At 30.8% G+C, this 24,627-nt stretch overlaps 1 protein-coding gene across 3 annotated transcripts in view; it reads left to right on the plus strand.

The window, feature by feature from the left end:
* The window catches only part of LOC111032007 (receptor-type guanylate cyclase Gyc76C-like), a 41,162-nt gene extending 17,622 nt beyond the window's left edge, over positions 1-23,540 (plus strand). For 2 of the 3 annotated variants that reach the window (XM_022312162.1, XM_022312163.1), the window contains 22 exons: positions 6,105-6,164; positions 9,635-9,975; positions 10,345-10,545; positions 17,016-17,081; positions 17,208-17,448; positions 18,581-18,727; positions 18,800-19,002; positions 19,065-19,242; positions 19,330-19,496; positions 19,574-19,867; positions 19,927-20,187; positions 20,275-20,346; positions 20,455-20,620; positions 20,705-20,857; positions 20,946-21,144; positions 21,212-21,352; positions 21,413-21,536; positions 21,837-21,935; positions 22,072-22,216; positions 22,305-22,561; positions 22,642-22,941; positions 23,025-23,333. In XM_022312162.1, coding sequence (XP_022167854.1) covers positions 9,640-9,975; positions 10,345-10,545; positions 17,016-17,081; positions 17,208-17,448; positions 18,581-18,727; positions 18,800-19,002; positions 19,065-19,242; positions 19,330-19,496; positions 19,574-19,867; positions 19,927-20,187; positions 20,275-20,346; positions 20,455-20,620; positions 20,705-20,857; positions 20,946-21,144; positions 21,212-21,352; positions 21,413-21,536; positions 21,837-21,935; positions 22,072-22,216; positions 22,305-22,561; positions 22,642-22,941; positions 23,025-23,333 — 4,059 coding nt within the window. In that variant the 5' untranslated portion in view covers positions 6,105-6,164; positions 9,635-9,639. Of the gene's footprint in view, positions 1-6,104; positions 6,165-9,634; positions 9,976-10,344; positions 10,546-17,015; positions 17,082-17,207; positions 17,449-18,580; positions 18,728-18,799; positions 19,003-19,064; positions 19,243-19,329; positions 19,497-19,573; positions 19,868-19,926; positions 20,188-20,274; positions 20,347-20,454; positions 20,621-20,704; positions 20,858-20,945; positions 21,145-21,211; positions 21,353-21,412; positions 21,537-21,836; positions 21,936-22,071; positions 22,217-22,304; positions 22,562-22,641; positions 22,942-23,024 lie in introns of those variants that run through there. The other variant, XM_022312164.1, reaches the window with a different exon arrangement.
* Positions 23,541-24,627: the final 1,087 nt, after the last annotated feature.

A 24,627-nucleotide genomic window follows, 5' to 3' on the forward strand; every position in this document is an offset into this window, starting at 1 on the left:
TAATATGTATAGTTTCTAAAAAACCAAAAAAAAAAATTAAAAATCGTGTCGTCGTATGAATATAATATATATATATTTATAATACCGAAATGGTACGGACCTCGCCCAATTATTATGCGACTGCTGCTCTCGCCACACACAAAAAAAAAGAGTGCTGTGTACATTCCATAATACACCACAGTGCCATAATATTATTTTAGGCGGCGTTTCTCGTGTCTGCGCATTTATCTAAAATTCGTTGATAACCAGGAAGAGAGTGTAACAGTAACAGCACTAGTTGTAGTAGGTGGTAGTAGTAGTCGTTCCTTGTTGTTATAGTAGTAATAGTAGTATAGTACTACTAAGTAATAGTAGTGATGATGGGTCACGACCTTATTGCTAACTGGTTAGCACAATAATATTATACATATTATAATATACCATGCATGTCGGTGTGCATTGTTTTTTGTGGGCAACAGCGTGCCATATCGTTTATTTATAATAATAATGATATAATTATGTACACTATAAATGTGTGTATGTGCGTGTATATTATTATTGTAATAATCTTCTATAATATTATACGAAACACTTTTTGTCGTCACATTCTTTAAAACACTACAATATGGATAAAATATATTCCATAGACGCTCACCGACATTTTTGAGGGGGGGGGGGGTGTTAAAAATTCCTAGGTTGGTGAGAAATCTACTTCGCCACCTTCAGGAGACTGAATATTATATTAATCGTATGAACTAAAAATCAATAAAAAACAAATAAATTATTGATGATAATATTAATATAATGAACAATAAATTGTACATATAGTTCGTTTGACACTGCCCTATTTATGCTTTTTAAACTATTTTAGAAGTAGGCGGGCCGTCTACTGGGCAGTAGTTTTAATCAAATCATATTTTACATGCCCAACAACAAATACATAACCATATTATTTAAAACAAATTAATAATTATTGAAATCTCGTATCAATAACGTACAAAACAACATTGATTAGGCACCACTGCTTAATAAAAACAAAATAATCTCAACATACAGTATAGACGGTACGTTTAAAATTAAAGATATTTTAATATAAAAGTATACTTATATAACACTGCTACAGAAATAATGCTATTATTTTACTGACCTTTTGAAGATCGATAAACCAATTAATAAATTACGTAGGTGTATAAATCAAGTTGATTTGAACTATACCTATTAGATTATTGTACGAGCAATGTTTTCATACGCATTTCGTTTCGGCTTCGTTGGTATTTACCATAATATTTGGTATGTTAAATACATCAAAATATGTTTATCTTTATTTTGTCAAACCTTCGAAAATATTGTTAAGTACATAATTATTAACGCATAATTTGATATTACCTATTATATTTTACTTTTAGTATTTTAGTATTCGAAATTCATATTTTATGATAGAACAATCTATAAAATTTAAAATATTTGGCAGGAAACCCGACTTGCAATAATTTATTTATATAATATTAGTACCTACTCTCATATAATGCAACGTTTGTTTGAGGACTGTAATCTCTATTTTTTTGTTTTTAAAAAATTTTGTTCTGGACTCGGAAAAATTATTTTAAAACTTTAACGTATACTATGTTTTTATTTTAAAATAAAAATTTAAAAAAATTCTGCTGAGCTTACAAACTTTACATTCGCTGCTCACGTGGTGTTGTAGTGATCACAGATGTACATTATATTATTATATTATATTACCCATATTGACTGTGAGAATGACTGACCAGTGATCGTCATTGCTAGGCACTAGGCAGCAATAGGGATGACCGCTATATGTTTGCAAATGTCCTTGACAATAACTTCGCGTACTACGTTAAACGCGATTTCGAGAATTAACACAATTATTCAAGTTTTATTTATATTTCTGTGCGGACTAATGACTGATTATTTTTTCTGTGTTCTCGATCGCCGGCGCTATACCGCGTGTTTATTTATAGTAAATGTATTTTTTTTTTTATTGAACCTATCTTCGGCAAACGGGGCTATTAGCTATATTAACCGAAAATAAATAAAACGTAATATGTATAGCTGTATACATTACGTTTTATTTATTTTTGGTTACTATAATTTAGGACTTATAATTATTATTTGTTTGTGTTTCTCTTAAATGTATTTACTATTAATTATTTTCTTCATTTCGATGCTCCTGCGAGGAATGACTTGGCGTTTTCTGGCTGACAGTCGAGTCGGATTATTTCATAATATGATAGTATATTATATATAGTAGTTATAAACTAATAAAATAATAATTATAATTATGATGTTTTTATTTATTTTTGGTAAATATATTTTTTCTATGTATTATGGTCGAAAACAAATTGCGTGAACACATGCAGATATATTATCTCCTTATACTATAGAATTATATAAAAATTCGATTATTGCATCCTTTTAACAGAATTTTATACCTACCTACTATATTATTCTTTGTCATCACGCGTTTAATACATTATTATTTATTGTTATATTATATACTCAGATACTCATCGCATACTGCAGGTACTTATATTATATACCTATCTATAAGAGAGATACACCAGCTATAATGCGATCGGGTTGACGGGTTCAATTAACCATTTCGTTTTGTTACTCTGATTGAATGGAGAAAATCCATTTGGAGTTTGTGCAAAAAAACCGTATAAACCAGTTTATTGGATTTGTATTTTATTCCATACGATATTTTTCTTGTACGCCACCGTCTTCCTGTGTAACAAAACCAAAAACCTGTTATTACTGTATACCTTTTTTTACTTTTTTTTTATAATCGGTCGGTTGGTTTATTCAAATCGAACCGGTCGCGGTCGTCGCTTTTTTCGTATGTGCACACACAAAACTATATCGTGACCATTATGCCCTTAAATTACAAGCACGGGGTTTAATTGTGTCTCTCTTACAAATTAAAAAAATACAATATTATGTATATAATATAAAATAATAAAAAATAAACACCGAAACGTTTTCCACAACGTGTATATATTTATATAATAAATAAATCAAATGTGTACCGGCGGCATGTACGGCAGACCACCGCAGAGAGTTTTAACGACTAAATTAGGTATATACATGTAATGTGCATTTAACTAAATGTGTTTGGTTTTCTCTATCATGCATGTGTATATTATATATGTATGTATATGTATATATATTATATGTATGTATGTGTATATATATATATGTATATATGTATATATATCGTATATGTAATGCCTGTATATAGCCCGCGTGTTTAGCCCGTCTACAATCGCGTCGCCGGTTCGGATGTATTACGGCCGAACGATATACCATATACATATCGAATATATCCGACCTAAATAATAATATCCAACCCCTCGTTTGGAATCCACAGATCCTGAACAGATATAGAAAATAAACGGCCCATGTACAAGTAAATATCTAAGTAGAAGGCATCACTCGTATATACTCACGGGAGTCGACAAAATAATATACGTACCTGGTAAAAGATTTTCAATGTTTGATAATGCCTATAATATAGTTAACGTTTTAGTATTTTTGATAGTTCCAAATGGTTTTTTTGTGGTTGAGAGATGCGTAAGCATTCTATTAAATGTTTCGGTTTTTAATATATTATTCTCGTATAGTCGTGAGACCGATATGTACCTTAACAATTTTTTTTTAGAATAAGAATCAATGTATAACTTTAATAGCGATCTGTGTTTGTATTTTTGTAAAATAATAAAAAATACTTATTTAGATAGATTTATTTATTCGGTCTAACTCTTAATTTTAAAATCTCTTCTATGAAACAGTTGTATCTGCTGCAGATATAGACAGATATGAAACAATCATATTTATATAGTTGTGTATAACTAAATAGAGTATAATATTTGGTGAAGTCTCTTGATTTTATAAAAAAAAAAAATAGTTTTGTGTCAGATATATTGTCATTTATTGTACAATAATGAATTGTGGTACATTTTTATTTTATATATTTCTCAGTATATTTTATAACGTATATTTTGCTACAATCCGTTTAAGTAGTGGATATATATATATTATAGATAGATAACTAATATTTACTAGAATTACATTTGAAAACGAAATTTATATTGTATCAAATACTTAAATTTTTATTAACTGTATTTAAAGACTAATTTGATTGTCATTAACGGGATTAAAAATGATCGAAAATTCGGTCTGGAAATGAGGTAAATAGTCGCCTTAAGCAACAAAAAAATACATTTTGCATTTTTGTGCACCTGCAATATATAATGTATAAAACCATAAATTTATTCAAACATTATAAGTTCGATCAAATCAAGATTGTCTTTTTTAATGCAAATCTATTATACCTCACACCTGCATTAATGTAATGCAAATAAGTACGTAGTAACTATTAGAATAATAGCTTAGAAAATTCACATATTATGGTACGATATACATATCATAGCTGGTAGATGCGTGTATTATCAATACTTATTTTTGTTTGAAAACGCTCCGCTTTTAAATAGATTGCTATAATGGTAATCGGTAAAGTGATTTGGTCAAGCGTCAGCAAATTTTGACATAATCGTGTTTATATTAAGGTTATTTAAAAGTTGATTACTCAATCGAAAGAAAATGTTAGTTTAAACACCAATACATGTATTTATTAACATATAACCTAACCATGTATACCTATATATATGATATTATAATAATATTGCGATATGTACAACAAAACGAATAACGATTCGTTTACTCGTTTTACGTGTACATAATAGTATTATAAAAAATTTGTTGTAAATGTGTACAACGCCTCAGTGCGTGTATTTGAAGCATACCTAAGATGCATACGCGTATATAATAGGTACTAAACTATGCATTTGTATCTTATTTATATATTATTATGGTCGACACAGATTAACAGCTGTATATAATATAAATTATAATGGGGGGTTTAAATATTCTTGTTATCCCTCTTACAATATGTGTTTTGTTGGAGCGACATTTCGTCTGCGCGGTCTATCCGACACCTCTCTCGATAATAATATCATAACATGATCACTCACACCCGCATTTACATAATATATCATCATTTACATCGTTAATAAGGTTGTCCTCGCTTGTTTAGTCATGACCAAGAATAATGGAGACGACAGCCAGGTTTAACATTTTTTTTTAACAAGTTTATAAACAAAATACAAATATTATGTATATTGTATATAATATATAAGTAGATACTTTTTTCCATATTATAGTGTTTTCATTTTTTTCCCTCTTAGATATGCGTATAATATATACAGGTACTCTTGTAGTTTTATTATTACCATCATCATATGTGGTACAACTACCTACCAGAAACAAGCGTATTCACTGCTCCTGGTGCAGTGAACAGGTGAAACATACAAATTTCCCTTCGCTCTCCGCCACCGCCCACGCGTCCCCGCGTGGATATATCCATTGTGTGTTTTTCTCCGAAGACTTGCAATGTGTTTACACACTGCACACACGATCCATTGTCTTCTCGACCTGGACAAGAAATTATAATAAGACATTATCAATAATAATTATTACGTATGTGAGTCGGTCAGATGAAAATGTCGTATTATAGTATTTGCGATTGCAAAGAGGCGATTTGCTGCGATATAATAATAATAATAATAATATAAAAAGTCAGAGAGGAAAAACAAATGATAAAAAAATCAATTTAGACATTTTACAATATTATTATTTTGTAGCGCGAAGTGTCCTTGTTTATATATCTATGTAGTGAGTGGCTAGCCAACGTCCACAACATCACACACACACACACACGACACACACACATATACAAGTATAAGTAGTTGTAGGTTGTATAATGATAATAATAATGTACATAAAATGCGTGAGTGTGTGTGAGTGCGTAGGATTAGTTTGACCTCTGATATACGCTCATGGCAATAGGATCTAAAAATAGACTAATTTATCTCGACCAGTGCTTCTCAATTTTATTGTGAATTTTTTTTTCGAAAAAACCGAAACCCAATCTTTCGATATAGTGGCACGGCGAAGATGGTGCCCGGCTAATTATTATTCTACCCGTATTATTTTTTTTTACTCCTAATTTTTTTAACTTAATTTTTTTATATTTTTGTTTACAGATTTGGAATGGTAACGCGTCGAATTCAGTTGCTTTCAAAAATGGAGCTGTTGGTTTGCAGGTATGCCTAATTTAATTTAATGCAACGGACTTTCATTGCTTCCGGCAATTTGATTATTTCATGGACTAAATCAATAAATATTAATTACATGTTGTCACGGAAGCATGTGCATATTATTACAATAGTTTAAAAATTGCACAACTTTTCTTATGGCTTCGTGTGCTTGGTTATTATTTGTTATGAAATTATAACATCACATTTATTAAATGTTAATCGTCTAACTATTTTTATATGTATCTCTATTTATTTATAATTGTTATGAATTATTTTATAAATACGATACGACTTACTATCAAAGTTTACAGTAATAATTATACAATGAGGCAATACAAGTCCCTGTTCTACGTAGATTTTTTTCTCGGCTTGTGTCAATTGTGTTTATTATATAATACTATTATAAATAATAGGTAGTTATAACATTAATTGTTTTCAACAAATAAATCCTATAGGTACCTATTAGGTATGCCCCTCATAATGTAATGATCTATACATAGACCTTATAACGCTTACATTATAATCTACTGTTTTTTTCTTTATTCGTATAATAGTCAATGTATAATGTATTTATTAAGTTTTTTTATAACAATATAATCTAAAGTCGCGTTGTGTGGCGATTCGGTTCTTGTTAAAAAACACGTCATCGTCATATACCCACCTATATTATCGAATCATTCATATTATTATTACTTCCAACGCCCTCGGTCATCTGGGTTTCGAACACGAAATAGTTTCACGATACCATCGCGTACGGTTATATATGTTTAAATATATTTTTCAAGTTTTATACTCACAGTTTACAAATCGGCGCGTGATCATTGTTCGTGACGCCGGTCACCAAGGGGAGCTGTAGGAACCCGCAGACCGCTGGACCATTCGGATCTATTAAAATGTGACTGCTCAGTGTGTCCCAAATGTGATCCATAGAATATAATATTATTTTCGTCTGTACCCACGTGGTGTATACCACTTTGCAGCGGCTTATAACTTATAAGGCGTCTCGTATGATACACATAATATTATTATTATTATAGATAATTTTTTTCCCTTAGAGTGGGGTAATGAAATCATCGTACCCACAGCGCTGTTTTCAAATTGACCCCCCCCTCACCATTCTCGAAATAAAACAAGTCACGGGCGCACTCCGAGTACAAAATGTAATATAATTTAGATATAAGCTTATTTTGAAACGGTATCCTTGTACATAAGTGTATAGGTAATAGGTATACTAAGTAGTCGAGTATATGTGCTAACTCGATTTAATATACAACTTTATTGAGCGCAATATATAACATTGACCTTTCTTACCGCGAATTATCTGTTTTGTATAAACCTAAAACGGCGTAACTTTCCTTCGTTTTTTATATAGTTTCTATATGTGTGTATGTGTTGTGTGTGTGTGTGTGTGTGTGTGTGTGTGTGTGTGTGTGTGTGTGTGTTGATCGTATTGTATATATTATACTATGGTCTATTGCGCGTACAAGTACGCATAATAATGTTGGTATGATATGCACATACCTTACATGCTACATACCTTTATACATTCGTTAATTGTATTGTTTCTTTTCGAACGTACAAACAATTTGTTTGTTTTCAAGATTAAATTATTTCCAATTCAAATCACTCACTCTCGCTTAAAATCGCTGTTTATTGTTATAATGTTTGCTCGTACAATAATATAATACACGGCTGGTCAGCGTATAGTTCAGAATTTATTTGTATACGTAACACAAACATTATATTATTATACATCCTAATCAGCGAATATTAATTTAAATTATTTTCATGATAACGTGTTGAATATACTTATATAAGTAGCTTAGTGATTTGTTTAATAATACAATGAACCTTATACATCCCTTTTACAGCTAGCGCACAACTCTTGTAATATAATATGTAATATTGAATGGACAGGGTAGGTATGCTGTTAAAAAGTTACGAACTTAGAAGGATGGGGTCATTCAACATTTCACTCATATTTTTTTTTTATAATCGACGTAATAGATATTTAGTAAATAAATGTCACATCAGTCTTTTGTGATTGATGAACCAAAAATATGCAATCTTTTATTATGACCTCTTTTATGCATAACTGTTTTCAATAATATATTTTTAATGCTTCATTTATTATTATACACATGTATACAATTTTTAATTTTTCCATAACTACGAGTTTATAATTATTATTATCTATATCTTAATAACGAAGATGCAACTTTTAACACGCCTATCTGTAATATAGTATTATATATAATTCAATTTGTAAGAAAATTATCTAATCGTCAAATTCAGGTACATTGAAAATATGAGTATAACTGTGCAGGCTCAGAAAAATCTACCTCATTAATTTTTCGCATAAACTTATACAATTACTAAATTGAAAATATAGGTACCTATATAATACATTATAAAATATGTGTGTGATTATTTTTAACAATTCATCATGCAGAAACATAGTATATAGCTAGTTGAATCTGGTGTCTACTGCTTTTTTCTTTTCTAAGTATTTTCATACCTAATCAATGACGATATTATACTTACATGTAAATATTGTAAAAAAATAAATTGCGTTGTTCGTACAGTATTAATTATTGTTAATAATTGTCAATTCTCAGAATATGAGAATCGAGTCGATATAACATAATAAAAATATATTATGATGATTTGAACTTATACGTTGTTCGTTGTTACAATTTCTACGTAATCGTCAGTTTTTTTTTGCTTTCCCTCGATATAGATATGTAACATGTTTAAATTGGCTTTTACAAACATTGAACTTACACACAGTTGAGTTCCATACTCCTATGTACCAAAATGTACACCCATAATTGAGGCTTAGAACTATCCGTAATCAGTGTACACAATATGTCAAAAGAGTATCAAATAACTAATTAAATACACATTTATTTTATTGAAATTTAATTTTTCTTATTCGTTATTATTATTGTTAAATATCTCTATACTGACTATTGATAATCGACTGTACTCATTTCATATTTTTATAGTATAGGTAAATTACGTAAATTAGATAACTATAGCAAAATCCTATATCAACTAACTGTTCTATATCGGACGAAATTTAGCCATAAATATAATTACAAATCTGGAACCGAACTGTGCAACTCCCAAAACATCGTACATATCTGCAATTACATTACGAGTATTACATGCACGATGCACAATATTAAGGTATTGTTGCCGTCCGGTCACTATGTTACATGATTCAGAAAGCAGTTGTTTAAGTGCATTTAAACATAATTTATTCGTAAAATGTATTTTAATTTGAAACGTATGATTTGACGCTCACACGCTTTGGAACCCTTAAAATGTTGGCACTCGGAACATCCTCCCTTAAGATGCAGCGACACCTGCACCATAAAAATACCTAAATATATTATACTATATTATTATTATTATATTAATGCTGTTTATATACCTACCCATGCACGGCTAACACGTATCCGTTTCGGCAGGTGAAATGCGGAACGGTCGACCGAAGGCGGCGGTCCTAATCTTGTTGCTCGCGTTGTTCGTCCTGACCGGACCCCCCGGGACGCCGGCGCAGAACACCGGCAGCTCATCCTCCGTAGCCGCCGTCCCCACCACCGCCGTCGCCTACACACCACCTATCAACACAACCACCGCCCCGACAATCGGCAACTCCACGACCTCCGTCATCGAAACCACCTCCGTCTCCGTTACTAATACAGTGTTGCGGAACCTGACGATTGGCTACCTAACCGCGGCCAGGGGGAAACTGGACAACCGGCAAGGCCTGGCCATTTCGGGTGCCCTGACTTTGGCACTGAAGGAGGCGAGTATACTGCAGCTATAAAAATACCATTCATCCCTTATGGCTTTTATTATTATGCCAGACCTGCAGCAGCGGCATTGCAGCACTACTTCTCGCCCCAAAACACTTTATTATTATGGAAACGTTTGGTTTTGTAATCTGCAGGTTTATTCAAAATCGATTACACAAAAATGCTGGGTGTTTGCATTCAAACAATCATGTCCGGGCCCCATATAAGCCTTTTTTGAACCTTTTGCATTTACCTGAATTTGTGTTGTACCGCCCTTACAATTATAAACCTGCGTAAGCAAAGGGCTGTACGATTTTGGGATATTGGTAAATGTAGCATCCAGGACGGGTTTTTGATTTCCGATTTGATTTTTTTCGCAGATCGAGGATGATCCGCACCTGTTGCCCAACGTGTCATTGGTGTTGAAATGGGACGACACGCATGGAGAGACGGTGCACGCGACCAAAACCATAACGAAGATGATATGCGACAAGGTGGCCGTGTTTTTCGGGCCCGAGGGCAATACGTGCTACACAGAGGCGATAGTCGCGCAGGCGTGGAACATTCCAATGATCAGCTATGTGAGTACCTTATATTATGATAATATTATTATTGTTATTAGACATGTGTAATAATTATGCGAACAAAACACAATGTGCTATTATATAATAGTATTCTTACCACCGTCCACCGAATTTCGTACCCATGGGTGTAATATTATGCAAGGTGAGATTCTTTCGACGCCGGCGTGCGTTCCGATATTATTACGTTTTACTACGATTATGTGTTATCTATTTCGTTAGATTTTTTTCACGAATTAGACTGTTATTAAAGTATAGTGGTTCGTTTTCAAAATAAAATACGATTTTCTCTTACATGTGTTTAGGTTTTAATCTTTTGACAAACTCTAAATTTAGTTTCATGTTATATATAATAAAGCGGAATAAATAAACTTGAATAAACCAAAAAAAGTAGTTTTACAGTAGTTATACTATTAACTGTGTAAAAACCTTTTTTAAGAAACACACTATACCTTCTACAGTTGACCGAGATAACAAGATGCGTGTCCACTGTTGAATTTTCTACAGCATTTAACTATTTAAGTATAGGTACATCATGTTATTATGATCTTAAATACTATTAATAATAATGATATACTCTGCGCCCAATTTTCTCCTCTACCCGTTTCTCCGTCCGTTCATCATCATCATATTATTATTATTATTATTCTTATAATTATTGTATTTGTGCCTTATTTAATGTATATTGCCGTAGTTGTGTCACAATTAAGGGTGGGCGATTGTTGGTTTTATGCTCGCATTTCGCAGTCGATTGTCGGCTGCTGTAGTCGACTCACACGTGTACATCATCATCATTTGACATATTATAGTACAGATAAGGACAGTTAATCGACATTCTCGATTGATCCGTTCGAATAATCGAAACTAATTATTATAATATAATAGGTACATGATATGTTTGATTTATAAAATTAGGTTAACAGCAATGTAAATTGAAGACTACACTGTGATTAAAAACAAACAAGTTTTTCTTATTGAAATAGTAACGATACGAATATTCAAGGACAACAATGACAGATTTTCATTTTTATTTTCACATGTCATAGGTGATAGCTTCTATTTTTATTTTTTGTAAATATATTACTCTAAAATATCTCTCATATCTCTTTATTCGATTAAAAATTTAACACAAACTGTAATTTTTAGGGTTTACCGTAGTTTTTCAAAACCGTCCTTGAAAAGTTATTTATACTTTTCCTGGAAAATCATTGCAAGTGAAGTGTTTTGTTGATTCCTTTACTGCTATGCTCTAACCTACATTTTTCGCTGGCAGCCTGTTGTAAGTCCTCTAGTGTAGACGTAGGTATAGTTAATAACATTGAACTCACTATTTCGATCGTGCAGTGCATACTACAAGTTCTTGTTCTTAATTTGTTATAAGCGTTGATAAACAAATTGTATATTTATTATTTTTATATTTAACCTATTAATCATACTTAAAATATAATAATAATAACGTTGCGGAGAAATTTAATAGTTTGTACGCAAAAAATTTGATATTATAAAATGTTCACAAAACATATTTTAAGACCAGCAAGTCAACAATTTTCTAAGAGATTGATCGCTAATATCAGCGATATATTATGTACGGCAATTTGATCGCCTCTGTGGAAATCGTTCTTATCCATTAATATAATAATTTGTTTATACACTTGTAGAGGATAACCCTGTGACAGAGTATGCATAGCTATAATATAGTAAAGTAATAGCCTCGTAGGTGCTCGTATAATAATATTATTATACCTAAACATAAAAAAATATATGAAAATTAAAACATACATATGGCAAGAAGCAATTACATTTTGAACATGATGGTTTATGTATTATTTTTGATCTGGCTCATTCCAATTGTAATTTCGTTTACATTTTTCTTTGAAATATAACTTTCGAAATATATAGTTTTTTATTTTAATTACAAAAAATAATTTACATTTTATATCTAATATATTTGAATACCCCCAAGGTCTGAAGGAGTCTTGCTTTTAATATTTCTTTATTGGTTGTTGGGGTACATAATATTATATTTTAACGAGATACAATGCTAACCTAACCTCTACTAGTATATTATAATCATTTATACTCAATAGTAAAATCTATAGTATTAAAAACCAATATACGTCGCGAAGACGCTGTAAAATGTACTTTCAATGTTTATTTTTTTTAATATCCAATCCTAAAAGCTTAAGTTTATTTTTAGTAGAATAATTTATATAACTCATTCACATAGCTGTATATACTTATAAAATTATTGTAATATATTACAACAGACATAACCGAAAAACAATAGTGTTTTGAAAAATTTTTATATAATAAACTTTTTTTGAAAATTTTTTATTAACTTTCAACATACAAGTTTTTAGAGCTCGGAAATTACATAATATAGTATACAATAATATAACATTATCGTAGTATACATAAAATAAATTTGTAAAAATAATATTAACTTGTGTCATGAATTATACATTTTTTTACGCGGTATCACATTATATAACTCGATTTTATAGTTAGTAAAATATTTATTTTATTTTGCATTATAACCAGAAATTGCTATTCATTTTTGAACTATAATAGTTGTATAATAATAGAGTAATATAGTTAATAAAATTTAAATTTAAAAAAAAAACAGAAATTTCTGCAAACGAATTGAACAAATAATTTTTTGATGAATATATTATATGCGTATGCATTATTAGTAAAATGTGTGATGTACAATGTATGATAATATAATATGTTTATATTGGTACTGAAACTAGTGAAACTGTATACACAGCCGTACAAAAAAGTTTTAATACTTTTATAAATAAAAGGGAAAACTTTATAGTCACAGCCGTGCAGGTTTTACTGTAAATAACTCATTCAATAAATTATTAGGGGTTTTAATCGCAACTTAACACACAAGTTCAATTAAAATATTGTATTTATTCTTGACATATATATTAACTGTAAACAGTTAACCTGATTTCATCGTTTTTCGAATTCATTGTGTGGTTACGCGTATTGCTTTTTAATACAGATACTTGAGACACAGCCTAGACTGGGCCCACCCAGTCCCAAGTTCCCATAACAACCTATAACTATACAATCTTTTACATTGTATCAATAATGTTGTTCTTTTTTATTTTTATTTATACTCATGACAGTTGACAATGATGTAAGACATATAGGTCGTAAAGGTGTTACACTCAATTCGTAAGTACCTATTTTATAAGTTGGTAAATCAATTTTTGTTTTTCAATTATGTTTGTTAGTACACATCACAAGACAGTATATTTTACGACATTGAATGTACAACACACAAAGTCGTTTAAAATCTCATAACCTACGCCAAAGTCATTAAATAGGAGAAGAACAGCATATCGTGCGTTTTATGAACGGTTCAGTTCAGGTTATTATTAGTGTTGTTTGCAAACTTTTTATGTGGATTTAGTTCATCTGACGTGTAATTAAAATATATATATACCTTGTGTACAGTTCTCTTGCAAAATAAAATAAAATAATAACTATAATGTTTACACCGTGACATTTCTTCGGTTTTCATTGTACCTATAAATTGTATTATTATTTTAATCCTTTCAAGCCGTTCATTTTTAGTTTTTGTAAAGTAAACATTATGTACTAACATAACATCATGTTTAATAAATTCTTTTAGTTTTTCGGCTACCCTAATTAAACATTATTTAATGTATTCCGCTCTACGTGTTTGTGATTGTAAGCTATATACTTCATCTTATTATACGCTGTGTCAGACTGTTTTTAAGTATAACTATGTATAACTTGTGATAAATTATACAACTTGTCAAATACCATATTATGGCGTCAAATAAATAAATAAATAAAATTGTTCGTTTAATGAAATACGGAGGTTGATTTATATTATGGATTATACTATGAACATATTACGAAAAATATTAAAACACCAACATGATAATATTATAATATCTTACATTTAATAATTTATTAATGTGATAATATAGGTAGAACAATAATAGTAACTTTTGTTTGAATTGTTTGAAAACATCTAAGCTCGAAAGTTCTGATAGGAGTTTTCACTCCTAACGAAGACGATTTTAAGTGTACATTTTTTTTCAGCAAGGTAGTAGGTAGTGGTTAAAGCTAAGGGACAATTTTTCCTCCTATTGTATAATTTTCATCGCAACATTTCAACGTTATGAAATTGCATGTCGATGTCGAGTTTACTATAACGGTGGTTTGGATTATGAATAATATTAAAGTATAATATACAATAATAATAAAAATATACTGTAATGTAATAATTATGTTTCTTAATGATTTTTTTTTTGGCGGAAACCGTCACAATATTGTTTAGCGTGCATGCACGACTAAATTGCGTTTAAATGTCGCCGCCCACAACACTGGTGCGTTTTATATATATTATAGACTATAGCACATGGGCCATTGAGGTACATAGCAATATATCTGGCAGGTATAGGTCAATAGGGTAGTCTGACCCCCAAGGTCGTATTATTATGTGTTAGGTATAAAATAATTATTACTATAATATAACATGGTCGACGGTTGTTATAAGCAAAAACAGGCGACGAGAAAATCTATACATAGCGTTTTGGTCAACGTGTGCTCAAGATTTTCCAAGGTCATTTCCCGCTATAAATAGCTGATGACGGATCTCTCTGTACTTTTTACTGTTTTGTTAGGTTTATGTTTTTGCGAGAAACGGCGTGCGATCGTGTGTACAATACAGTCGGAGAACGGCTGCCCGGCGCCCGCGGTCGTTGTAGGTATTGGTATAAAAGATAAATGTGCCCAGGTCTTCACTTATGACGATCATTTTACATTTTCGTTCGAAAGTACGTCTATCGTATTATCGTATATACCTATATGACCAGTAACAGCAGAATATTATTTATCACAGAGTGTCTCAGTTATATATTCTAAAACATTTATAACGGTCACTTATATACCCGGGACTACCGTCGGGGAGTAGGAGATAGGCGGCTGAATGATCGAAATTTGAGTGATAGGTCAATTCACCCTCACCTACATTAAAACTAACAATAGAAAATAGATTTTTCTGAACGGAAATGTCGTACGTTTCTATAGGGTGAGGACAAGCGGTGCAGTAGACGACAGTATCGATGATTAAGCACTTCAACCGATCTCCCTTATCATCGGTATTCGGTTTAATAAAAAAAAGAAAAGAAAACCCTGGCACAAATATTTTTATATTGTATTATTTTAGATCTTCATTACCTACTCGTTTAAAAATTGAAATATAGTAAAAATCTATCCAACATACACTTTATAGCAGTTTCAAACACGGATAGTGCTATTACCTTCAGACTTCAAGTTTGATGACATAGAAATTCGTTACATTTTTAAAGCTAACAAATATATCAACACGAAAAAGATTTAGCTGAACTCAAATTTGCGGTTATATACGTTTGTAAGACGGAGACAACATGAGCGGGCGTCCCTCCGATATTTTTTCGGTTTCCAATACAGGAGAACTTCGGTAACGAGGCAATCTTGCGCCAGTCTTCTAGTTCGTAATAGCACCATTGATTTTATAATAAACTTGCATATAATATAATACAATTATACGCAAAAGAAATGAAACAAATTATAAAACCGTGCATGTCATCAAACGATTATTATTATTCATATACCAAATATAGTACCTATAAATATCGCTTAAATTATGTAAAAGCGCTTGGTTACAAGTAATCATAAAATATAAACTATCATAAAACGAGCTTAGACGAGTTAGGCCACCCCTTCCAGTCTTTTCGGTCTCAGTCACAACACTTCCAGTCCGTACATTTTTTCCGCTTGAGTGTTTAGGTACAACTCTGCAACACTTTTTATGCGCCGTTTATAAATATTATTTACTACTCCATGTCAAAAGTTGCAAAGTGATAATATATTATAATTATGGTTACACATATTAATTATTGTCTTTACCTTGAACGTCGTGATATTTTTTTTTAAACTTAAATTTTGTTATTTATCTACCATTATTCATTCGCGAAGAATCTAATTATACAAAAATATAAATTTATTTCAATAGCGAGTGATATATACACCTAGACAGTTATGTTAGGGTTTTTTATACTATATCTATATAACACATACATTACATAATTTCATATAAAATATTATACAGGGTGATTCGCCGTACTTGCTCACCCCCGTTTTTCCTTTAGTATTGAAATTTTTGAATTTTTTTGGACTACTTAATGAGTGCCCCGTGGTGATACAAATACTTCCTTAAGTAGTACATAAATCTTAAGGACTTGAAAATGTTATCTTTAAGTATATAACCAAAATCAGTTTTTGAATAACTACATTATTGAAGAAAAGGGGGATGAGCATGCTTTGGTGAATCACCCTATATAGGGCAAAGCGCACAGTTGATCGATCTTCTTTCATTTTATTAACGAATTATTATAAAAGTATTATGCCAACTATAACCTATATTTAACATGTTTCAGAAATGTGCCGATTACAAAGCATCGCAAGTACCGACGTTTGCTCGAACCGAACCTCCGGACACGCAGGTATATTTAAAAAAAATATGTTTGCATATCATATATTTTAAGTATATAGTATGGTTAAGACACCCGAAATATCATATATCATAACTCGAAACGATTTAATTTGTATTATTAAAATATGTTTTGTAGATTACCAAATCGATTATATCCCTGTTGAGGTATTACAATTGGAAGAAGTTCAGCATAATCACTGAAGAACCGTGGAAGAACGTAGCCGAGTCTTTGAAAATCCAAGCACTAAACGCCAACATGACCATTAACCATTTCTTGACGATAGTCGATCCGCACCAGTGCTGCGAACAAGACCAATCGTGCTGCAACGTCGGACACTGGTACTCGGTAGTACAAGAAACCATGGTTAATACCAGAAGTAAGATCTTGTAATATTATGTTATACTATTATAGGCCTTTGCGTTAGGTTAGGCCTAACCCCAAAAACTCATAAATGTGCGTTATTCACAAATTTCCATGTCTCAATGTTGCCTAATGCAGTTGAATATCTCGACTGTCATAGAGCTATAGAACAGCAAATCTAAACAAACAAAATTAGAAATGCCTATAAATACCAAAAAAAAATAATTATTATGGTACTATAAAACCATGTTTAGTAAATTCACGATGAATATTAGTTGAAAAATTCAAGTCCCTACAACGATCCATTGTTTAATAATTACAAGAAAAAATGAATCGATTTTGTCGGAAACTGATTTGCCTAAAAATTCCCGTCTTTCTTAATATCGTACTTAAATAATCAGTTTTACTAATATTTTATACTTAGGCCATACTATTTTGTACTGATTTGTGAAATAAAACAAAGATTGTTTATTTCAAGCTTATACAATATTTAGTTTTTATTTGGCCATAAACCACTTAACTATATGATTGAGTGGCTTATTATTAGTTTAATACAACGCACAGTATAACATAATTAGGTAGTAAAAAGAAATAATATTATAATAATTACACGCATCTACACAGCATTTGTATAATATAACGAATATCGAATATCTTCAATGTTTTTCTGTAATAGGTTACATGTTATTTAGTAATTATTGGTAGTAGGTACCTAATTATTATAAAATCAATTAAATTGTGTAGGTTTATTGAAATAATATGAATTCCATAGTTTTCAAGCTACATTAAGCTCATTTTGATTATAAAAAACTTTTAATTATTTATCGGAATCAAATTAATTAGTTTTTTGTCCCTCCTGAACAAAACAAAACAATTTTATTGTCTGCAGTGACGATGTCTTCAACATACAACATGCTATTTACGTTCCAAATGTTCCAAACAAGTGTAGGTACAAATATTGTACAACTCGGCACGGCAAGATGTGAAAACTTCTAAACACATCTCGATGATATAATTATTTATCATAATATTATTATATAATCAATTAAAATCTAGCGTACACCACCCCGTATTACTACGCATGCCGTACGATAAATATTTTGATGATTTAACATATTATATGTTTATGCACACATTTTATTTGTTAGTTTACGTATTTTTGGGCGTTGCTAAATCGCTGGTGGACATGATGAACACAATGCATGCCTTACAGCTATTCGACAACGGAGATTACATGGTCATTTTCGCGGACACTAAAATCAACACTTGGAAAGACGCCCAACAATATTTGTGGAGTAATTATAACACTATAACATCACATTAAAACCATCGAACTTATTTTCGTGTTTTAATTTTGCTTCGTGTAGGGCAACGGGATTCGTTCGACGTATCCAATTGTATGGAAGAGAAAAATTTTCTCAAGCGTGCCCGTTCGCTGTTGGTCATTGTCGCCTCACCACCGTCGCCGGAAAAATACGGAGTTTTCACAAACAAAGTATTAGAATTCACCAGCAAAGATCCGTTTAGGTTTTCGACACCGAACGTGTTTAAAAACGTGTCTTATGTCAAGGCAAGTATAACTGTTCTCCTTATTTTTTCGTAACGCTGACATAACCTTTCGTTGATTTACAGTTTGTGTCCATTTACGCTGCCTATTTGTACGATTCAGTTATGTTATACGCACGAGCGTTAGATCTCTTGCTCAGAGCCAAAGCAAACGGTAGGGAATTAACGGGTGAAATGATTGATGAAGTAGCTTACAACGGAACACTAATCATTGAAACACTTGTCAGGAATATAACATACCAAAGTAAGTAAAAAATACATTCAAAAACTAATATTGTAACTATATAGGTGTATAGTGTGTTATATAAAACAATGCAATTTGTGTGTATAGGCATCACTGGTGCTACAATAAAATTAGACAATAATGGTGATTCAGAAGGAAACTATTCGGTAGTGGCGTTAAAATCGCATGATTTTCAATACCATTTGGCTGAAGGAAATTTCTCTTGCCCATATTACATGATTCCTGTGGCTCAATTCTACCACGGTGAATTACTGGTAAGAATCGACAACCTAGTAATAAATTGTATTCCATTCTTACATTTTACATAATTTGTTGTTACTTGTAAGTGTAGGAGTACAAATTGAACTCTCCTAATTTGAAAATCGAATGGCCCGGTAAAAGTCGACCAGACGATGAACCGAGTTGTGGCTTCAACAATGAGTTGTGCAAAAAAAATGACATGGAAAAGAGCTCCATTATAGTTGCCACAGTCTTGGGACTGACATTATTCTGTGCGTTTGTCATCACCCTTTCGATATACAGAAAATGGAAGATAGAATTAGAAATTGAAGGACTGTTGTGGAAAATAGATCCATCAGACCTACTTGGATACTACAATAAAGATATTGTTTCATCTCCTAGCAAAGTAATTGCATTCATTATAGTTAAGTTTTATAATTTTATCTAACTGATATTGTTGTTTAGTTGAGTTTGGTTTCGGCTACCTCATACGAATCCCGTTGTGGACTTCAAGTTTTTGCAACAACCGGCCATTATCGTAATATAACAGTGAGAATTAAAGAATTAAAGTTTTCAAAGCGCAAAGACATCTCTAGAGAACAAATGAAAGAAATGAGACTATTGAGAGATTTGAAGCATAGCAACGTAAATTCGTTTATCGGTGCTACTATTGAACCATTACGAATACTTATAGTCACCGATTATTGTGCTAAAGGAAGTCTCTATGTAAGTTTTTTTTTTTAAATTTGATTTTATTTTTATATTATTTTTGTATTATCAATATAAATAATTTGTAATTTAATATTTGTATAGGATATAGTAGAAAACGAAGACATTAAATTAGATAAAATGTTTATCACATCTTTAGTTCACGATCTCATCAGAGTAAGTTGTAACCGGCTTTACATTGGTCTAATAACTCTGTTATTAATGCTAATTACATTCTAATTTATTTGAACGTGTCAATCGTTAGTGTACCCCATTGTTGTGCAGGGTATGATATTTATACACAACTCGCCTTTAGGTTGTCATGGGAACTTAAAATCATCTAATTGTATTGTAACTAGTCGTTGGGTATTGCAAGTCACTGATTTTGGTCTACATGATTTGAGACAAGGAGCAGAAAACGACTCTATTGGTGAACATCAGTATTATAGAAGTAAGATTTTTCACATATTATTGTTATCAATTTATAAAATTATTATTTAAAAATCTTTATACTTACCCATATTTTTACTTTTAGATTTGCTATGGAAAGCTCCAGAGCTGTTGAGGGACCCTAGTGCATGGATAAAGGGTTCACAAAAGGGGGATGTATACGCGTTTTCTATTATCTTGCATGAAATAATGTGTCGACGAGGTCCTTTTGGTGCTTGCGGCGTCGAAGAACCTAAAGGTTAGATACATGAAAGGTAACAATGTCTTAGGTAAAAACCTCTGAGCCCCAGATAAAATATTTAAATTACGTTTGTGTTTATTACCAGAAATTATAAGACTGGTTAAGTTAGGTTACGATGAAATAAATGGTGTGCCGCTGAGGCCTAGTATACACCATTTGAGGGACTGTGAAATGGCAGAAGATTATGTCATCCAATGCATCACGGATTGTTGGGATGAGTTCCCAGAAAATAGACCAGACTTTGGCATGATACGTGCCAGACTCAAAAAAATGAAAGATGGAAAGTATGTTGATCCCAATATCGTAATTATTTTAAATTTTTTTTCACTGTATCCTATCTTGTAAATTTAGACATAAAAATATAATGGATCAAATGATGGACATGATGGAAAAATATGCTAACAATCTCGAAGATCTAGTCAACCAACGTACACATGAAGTCTATGAAGAAAAACAAAAAACTGAGGATTTACTGCATCGGATGCTACCAGCGTAATTATTAACTTGATAGTTTTGTTTTACTAAATTTTAACTTGAATTTTATGTCAACAGGCCAGTAGCAAAACAATTAACTCTAGGACACGGTATAGAACCAGAATCATACAATTCAGTTACCATTTACTTTAGCGATATTGTTGGTTTTACTGCTATGTCTGCTGAGAGTACGCCTTTACAGGTGAGTTGTATGAATATTAAATAGTAAAGAGTTTTTTTTATATAAATAGTATAATTTTAAATATTAATATATTGTTACCGGGATATTGCATGAAAAATCACTAAAAATGTAATTAACCAAAAGTAAGCTAGTATTTTAGCTAAGTTTATGTCCCTTAAACATGATATTTTATTGAACCATAATCAATCTATTCAATTTAGAAAACCATTCAATTAATATATTTTTATGCAATCCGGCATATAAATATTGAATAATAAATACATGCGAATTATAAACAAATTATTAATTTTTGCATTTAAGGTTGTAAATTTTTTAAACGATCTATACACATTATTTGACAAAATCATTAAAGGCTACGATGTTTACAAAGTTGAAACAATAGGAGACGCATACATGGTGGTATGTATTATTATTATTGTTCTAACCTTATTTATTATTAAATTAAATTTACATAATGTAATATTATTCACTTTTTTTATTATTTTTGTAAATTAAAATTATCAAATACACCTAATCTGTTTTTGGTTTGGTATAGGTGTCAGGATTGCCTATTAGAAATGGTAATAGACATTCTGGTGAAATAGCTTCTATGTCATTAAATTTGCTTGAAGCTGTAAAACACCATAAAATAGCACATAATCCAGAAGCCACATTAAAATTACGAATAGGAATTCACACAGGTATTACATGGTTTTATTATAAAAATTTTGTAGAAATTCATTATTGTTGGAATTTACACCTAAATTGTTTATTTTTGACAACAAATAGGACCTGTGGTAGCTGGTGTGGTTGGTCTCACAATGCCTAGGTATTGTCTGTTTGGCGATACAGTAAATACAGCTTCACGAATGGAATCCAATGGTGAACCATTAAAAATTCACATTAGCGAACAATGTAAAAATGCTCTTGATGAGTTAGGGGGATATATAATCAAAGAACGTGGGTATGTTAACATGAAAGGAAAAGGAGATGTGCTCACTTATTGGCTCGAAGGGACAAATGAAAAAGCTATTAAAAGAAGAGATGTATGTAAAAGATAATAAGAAAAATTATTGCTTTGATTTTGATAAAAAAATTTTTCACAAAATGACAATTTTTTCCTTAGGTGGACTTGACTGAATCACCTCCTCTGTTTTGTGGATCAAAACGCCTTAGTCCGAAATTGTACAACTTTGGAGAGTTTGGCAGTAGACGTCCGTCGTTTGCTCCTCGAGGAAATTCTTTTGATCAAAGTGCCAGAGACAGTCAGACTATACTTCATGAACAGCGACCAACTCCTTTACCACATCTTTTGCTCGAACCACAGAGTAGACAAATGATGCATTCTGCTTCGATGGATCCATTTCCAAACAAACACATTAGCAGAGTAAGCTCAATGATTAAAAGAAGTTGTCGTTCGTTAGAGGTTAGAATAATAATATTAATCTGCAATTAAAGCATTAAGACAGAAACATATTTTTAGTATCATAAAATTATTTATTTACACAGGATTCAAAACTTCTTAATGATCAATGCACAAAAGAAGAGAACTGTGAAGAAAATGTTGAGGAAACTGTGGTTAATGGTAGCCTTCAATATACCCCTTTATTGTCAATAGAAGACAATAAAAGATGGCATTCATTCGAAGACATTTCCATGGAACCACATAGAAAAAAATTGGTTTCAAGAAATTCAATTAGAAGTTGGTTGGTTGGACTATTCAATGGCACTACTACACCTTGTCGAACAAGTGAAGTATCATTACGTAAAACGTATTCGGACAGACAACAAATTGTTGACAAGGAAAGTGTGGTTTAAATCTATTAGTATCAAACCCGGTTTGAAAATAATTTCAGATTAAATTATCACTAAAAAAACTTAACGATAGGGAAATTTATAATATTGTAATCAAACGCAATCAAAGTGCTGTACAAATACTTCACAATTCTTTGACAATTTTATTTTAGCCTGTATTCTGCTTAAAAAAAAATGCACCATTATATTATCATTGGCCTCAATTATGCCGTAAATATATATAATAAATGTTTTTAAGACAAATTCCATTTATTTTGTTTCATGAAATATTAAATATTTAGAATTTGTTGGTATTTCTTACTTTTGATTAAGCAGAAAATCACATCACTAAGTTGTTTGTTAGGTACCATTGATTATTTATTATTATTTTTATCATTATTATTATTATTATTATGGATATATTAAATTGTTATTATTATTACCTAATTATTGTGCCATTCAATAAATTATTAGGTATCTGTAATAAAATAATGTGCCTCTTAAATATATTTTGTTGTAGTTATTTATTTTATTTTTACTCATTTGATAATATTGATAGTTTAATTATTTTTTAATGGTCAAAGTTACTACATTATTACAATAGATAATAATATTATAATATATATATATATAAGTATATATTTATAAAATATATTTTGTTTGTTTTTTTTTAAGTTATATTATAATTGTTCAACATTTTTAGATATTATAAATTAAACTAAATAGAGCAATTTGGATTTCTTTATTTTTTTTTTATATATTTTTAAATGATCACTTCATCTTATAATTGTTTGGGCTAAGTATTATTGATCACAATTATGTGTATTTGTTATTAGGTTTTGAATGTGACTTAGCATTATAGTAAAAATGTATATTTTTATTATTTACCATTATATTGTAGCTTTTATAGTTTTGAAAAATTCATCTTAACTATGTGAGACAATATTTATCGAACTATTTTATTTCTTGAATATTTATTTTTTACAATCAATGTATACTCTTTCTTATTGATGATTATTATTTATGGTATATCCCCGTCTTGTCAAATTTTTTAATCAAATTTTACTTTCAATATTTATATTTATACCGATCACAAGTTATTTACAACTTAAACTGTGTTTTGTTACTTATTAAGCTTTGTGTTAAGCTTTGTATTTATTGTTTTCCAGTAACTTATTCAGTATTCTATCATTTTGGTTTTGATTATTAAATGACTGTTGATAGTGTTTAAAAAAAAATCATAATTTTTGTCTTACATAGGCTGAGTTATGCATTCCTGTCCTCCAAAAATGAATTATCATCTTAATAATTATTTTAC

Source organism: Myzus persicae, unplaced genomic scaffold (genome assembly GCF_001856785.1).
Source record: "Myzus persicae strain clone G006 unplaced genomic scaffold, MPER_G0061.0, whole genome shotgun sequence".
In the NCBI taxonomy this organism is placed as follows: domain Eukaryota; kingdom Metazoa; phylum Arthropoda; class Insecta; order Hemiptera; family Aphididae; genus Myzus; species Myzus persicae.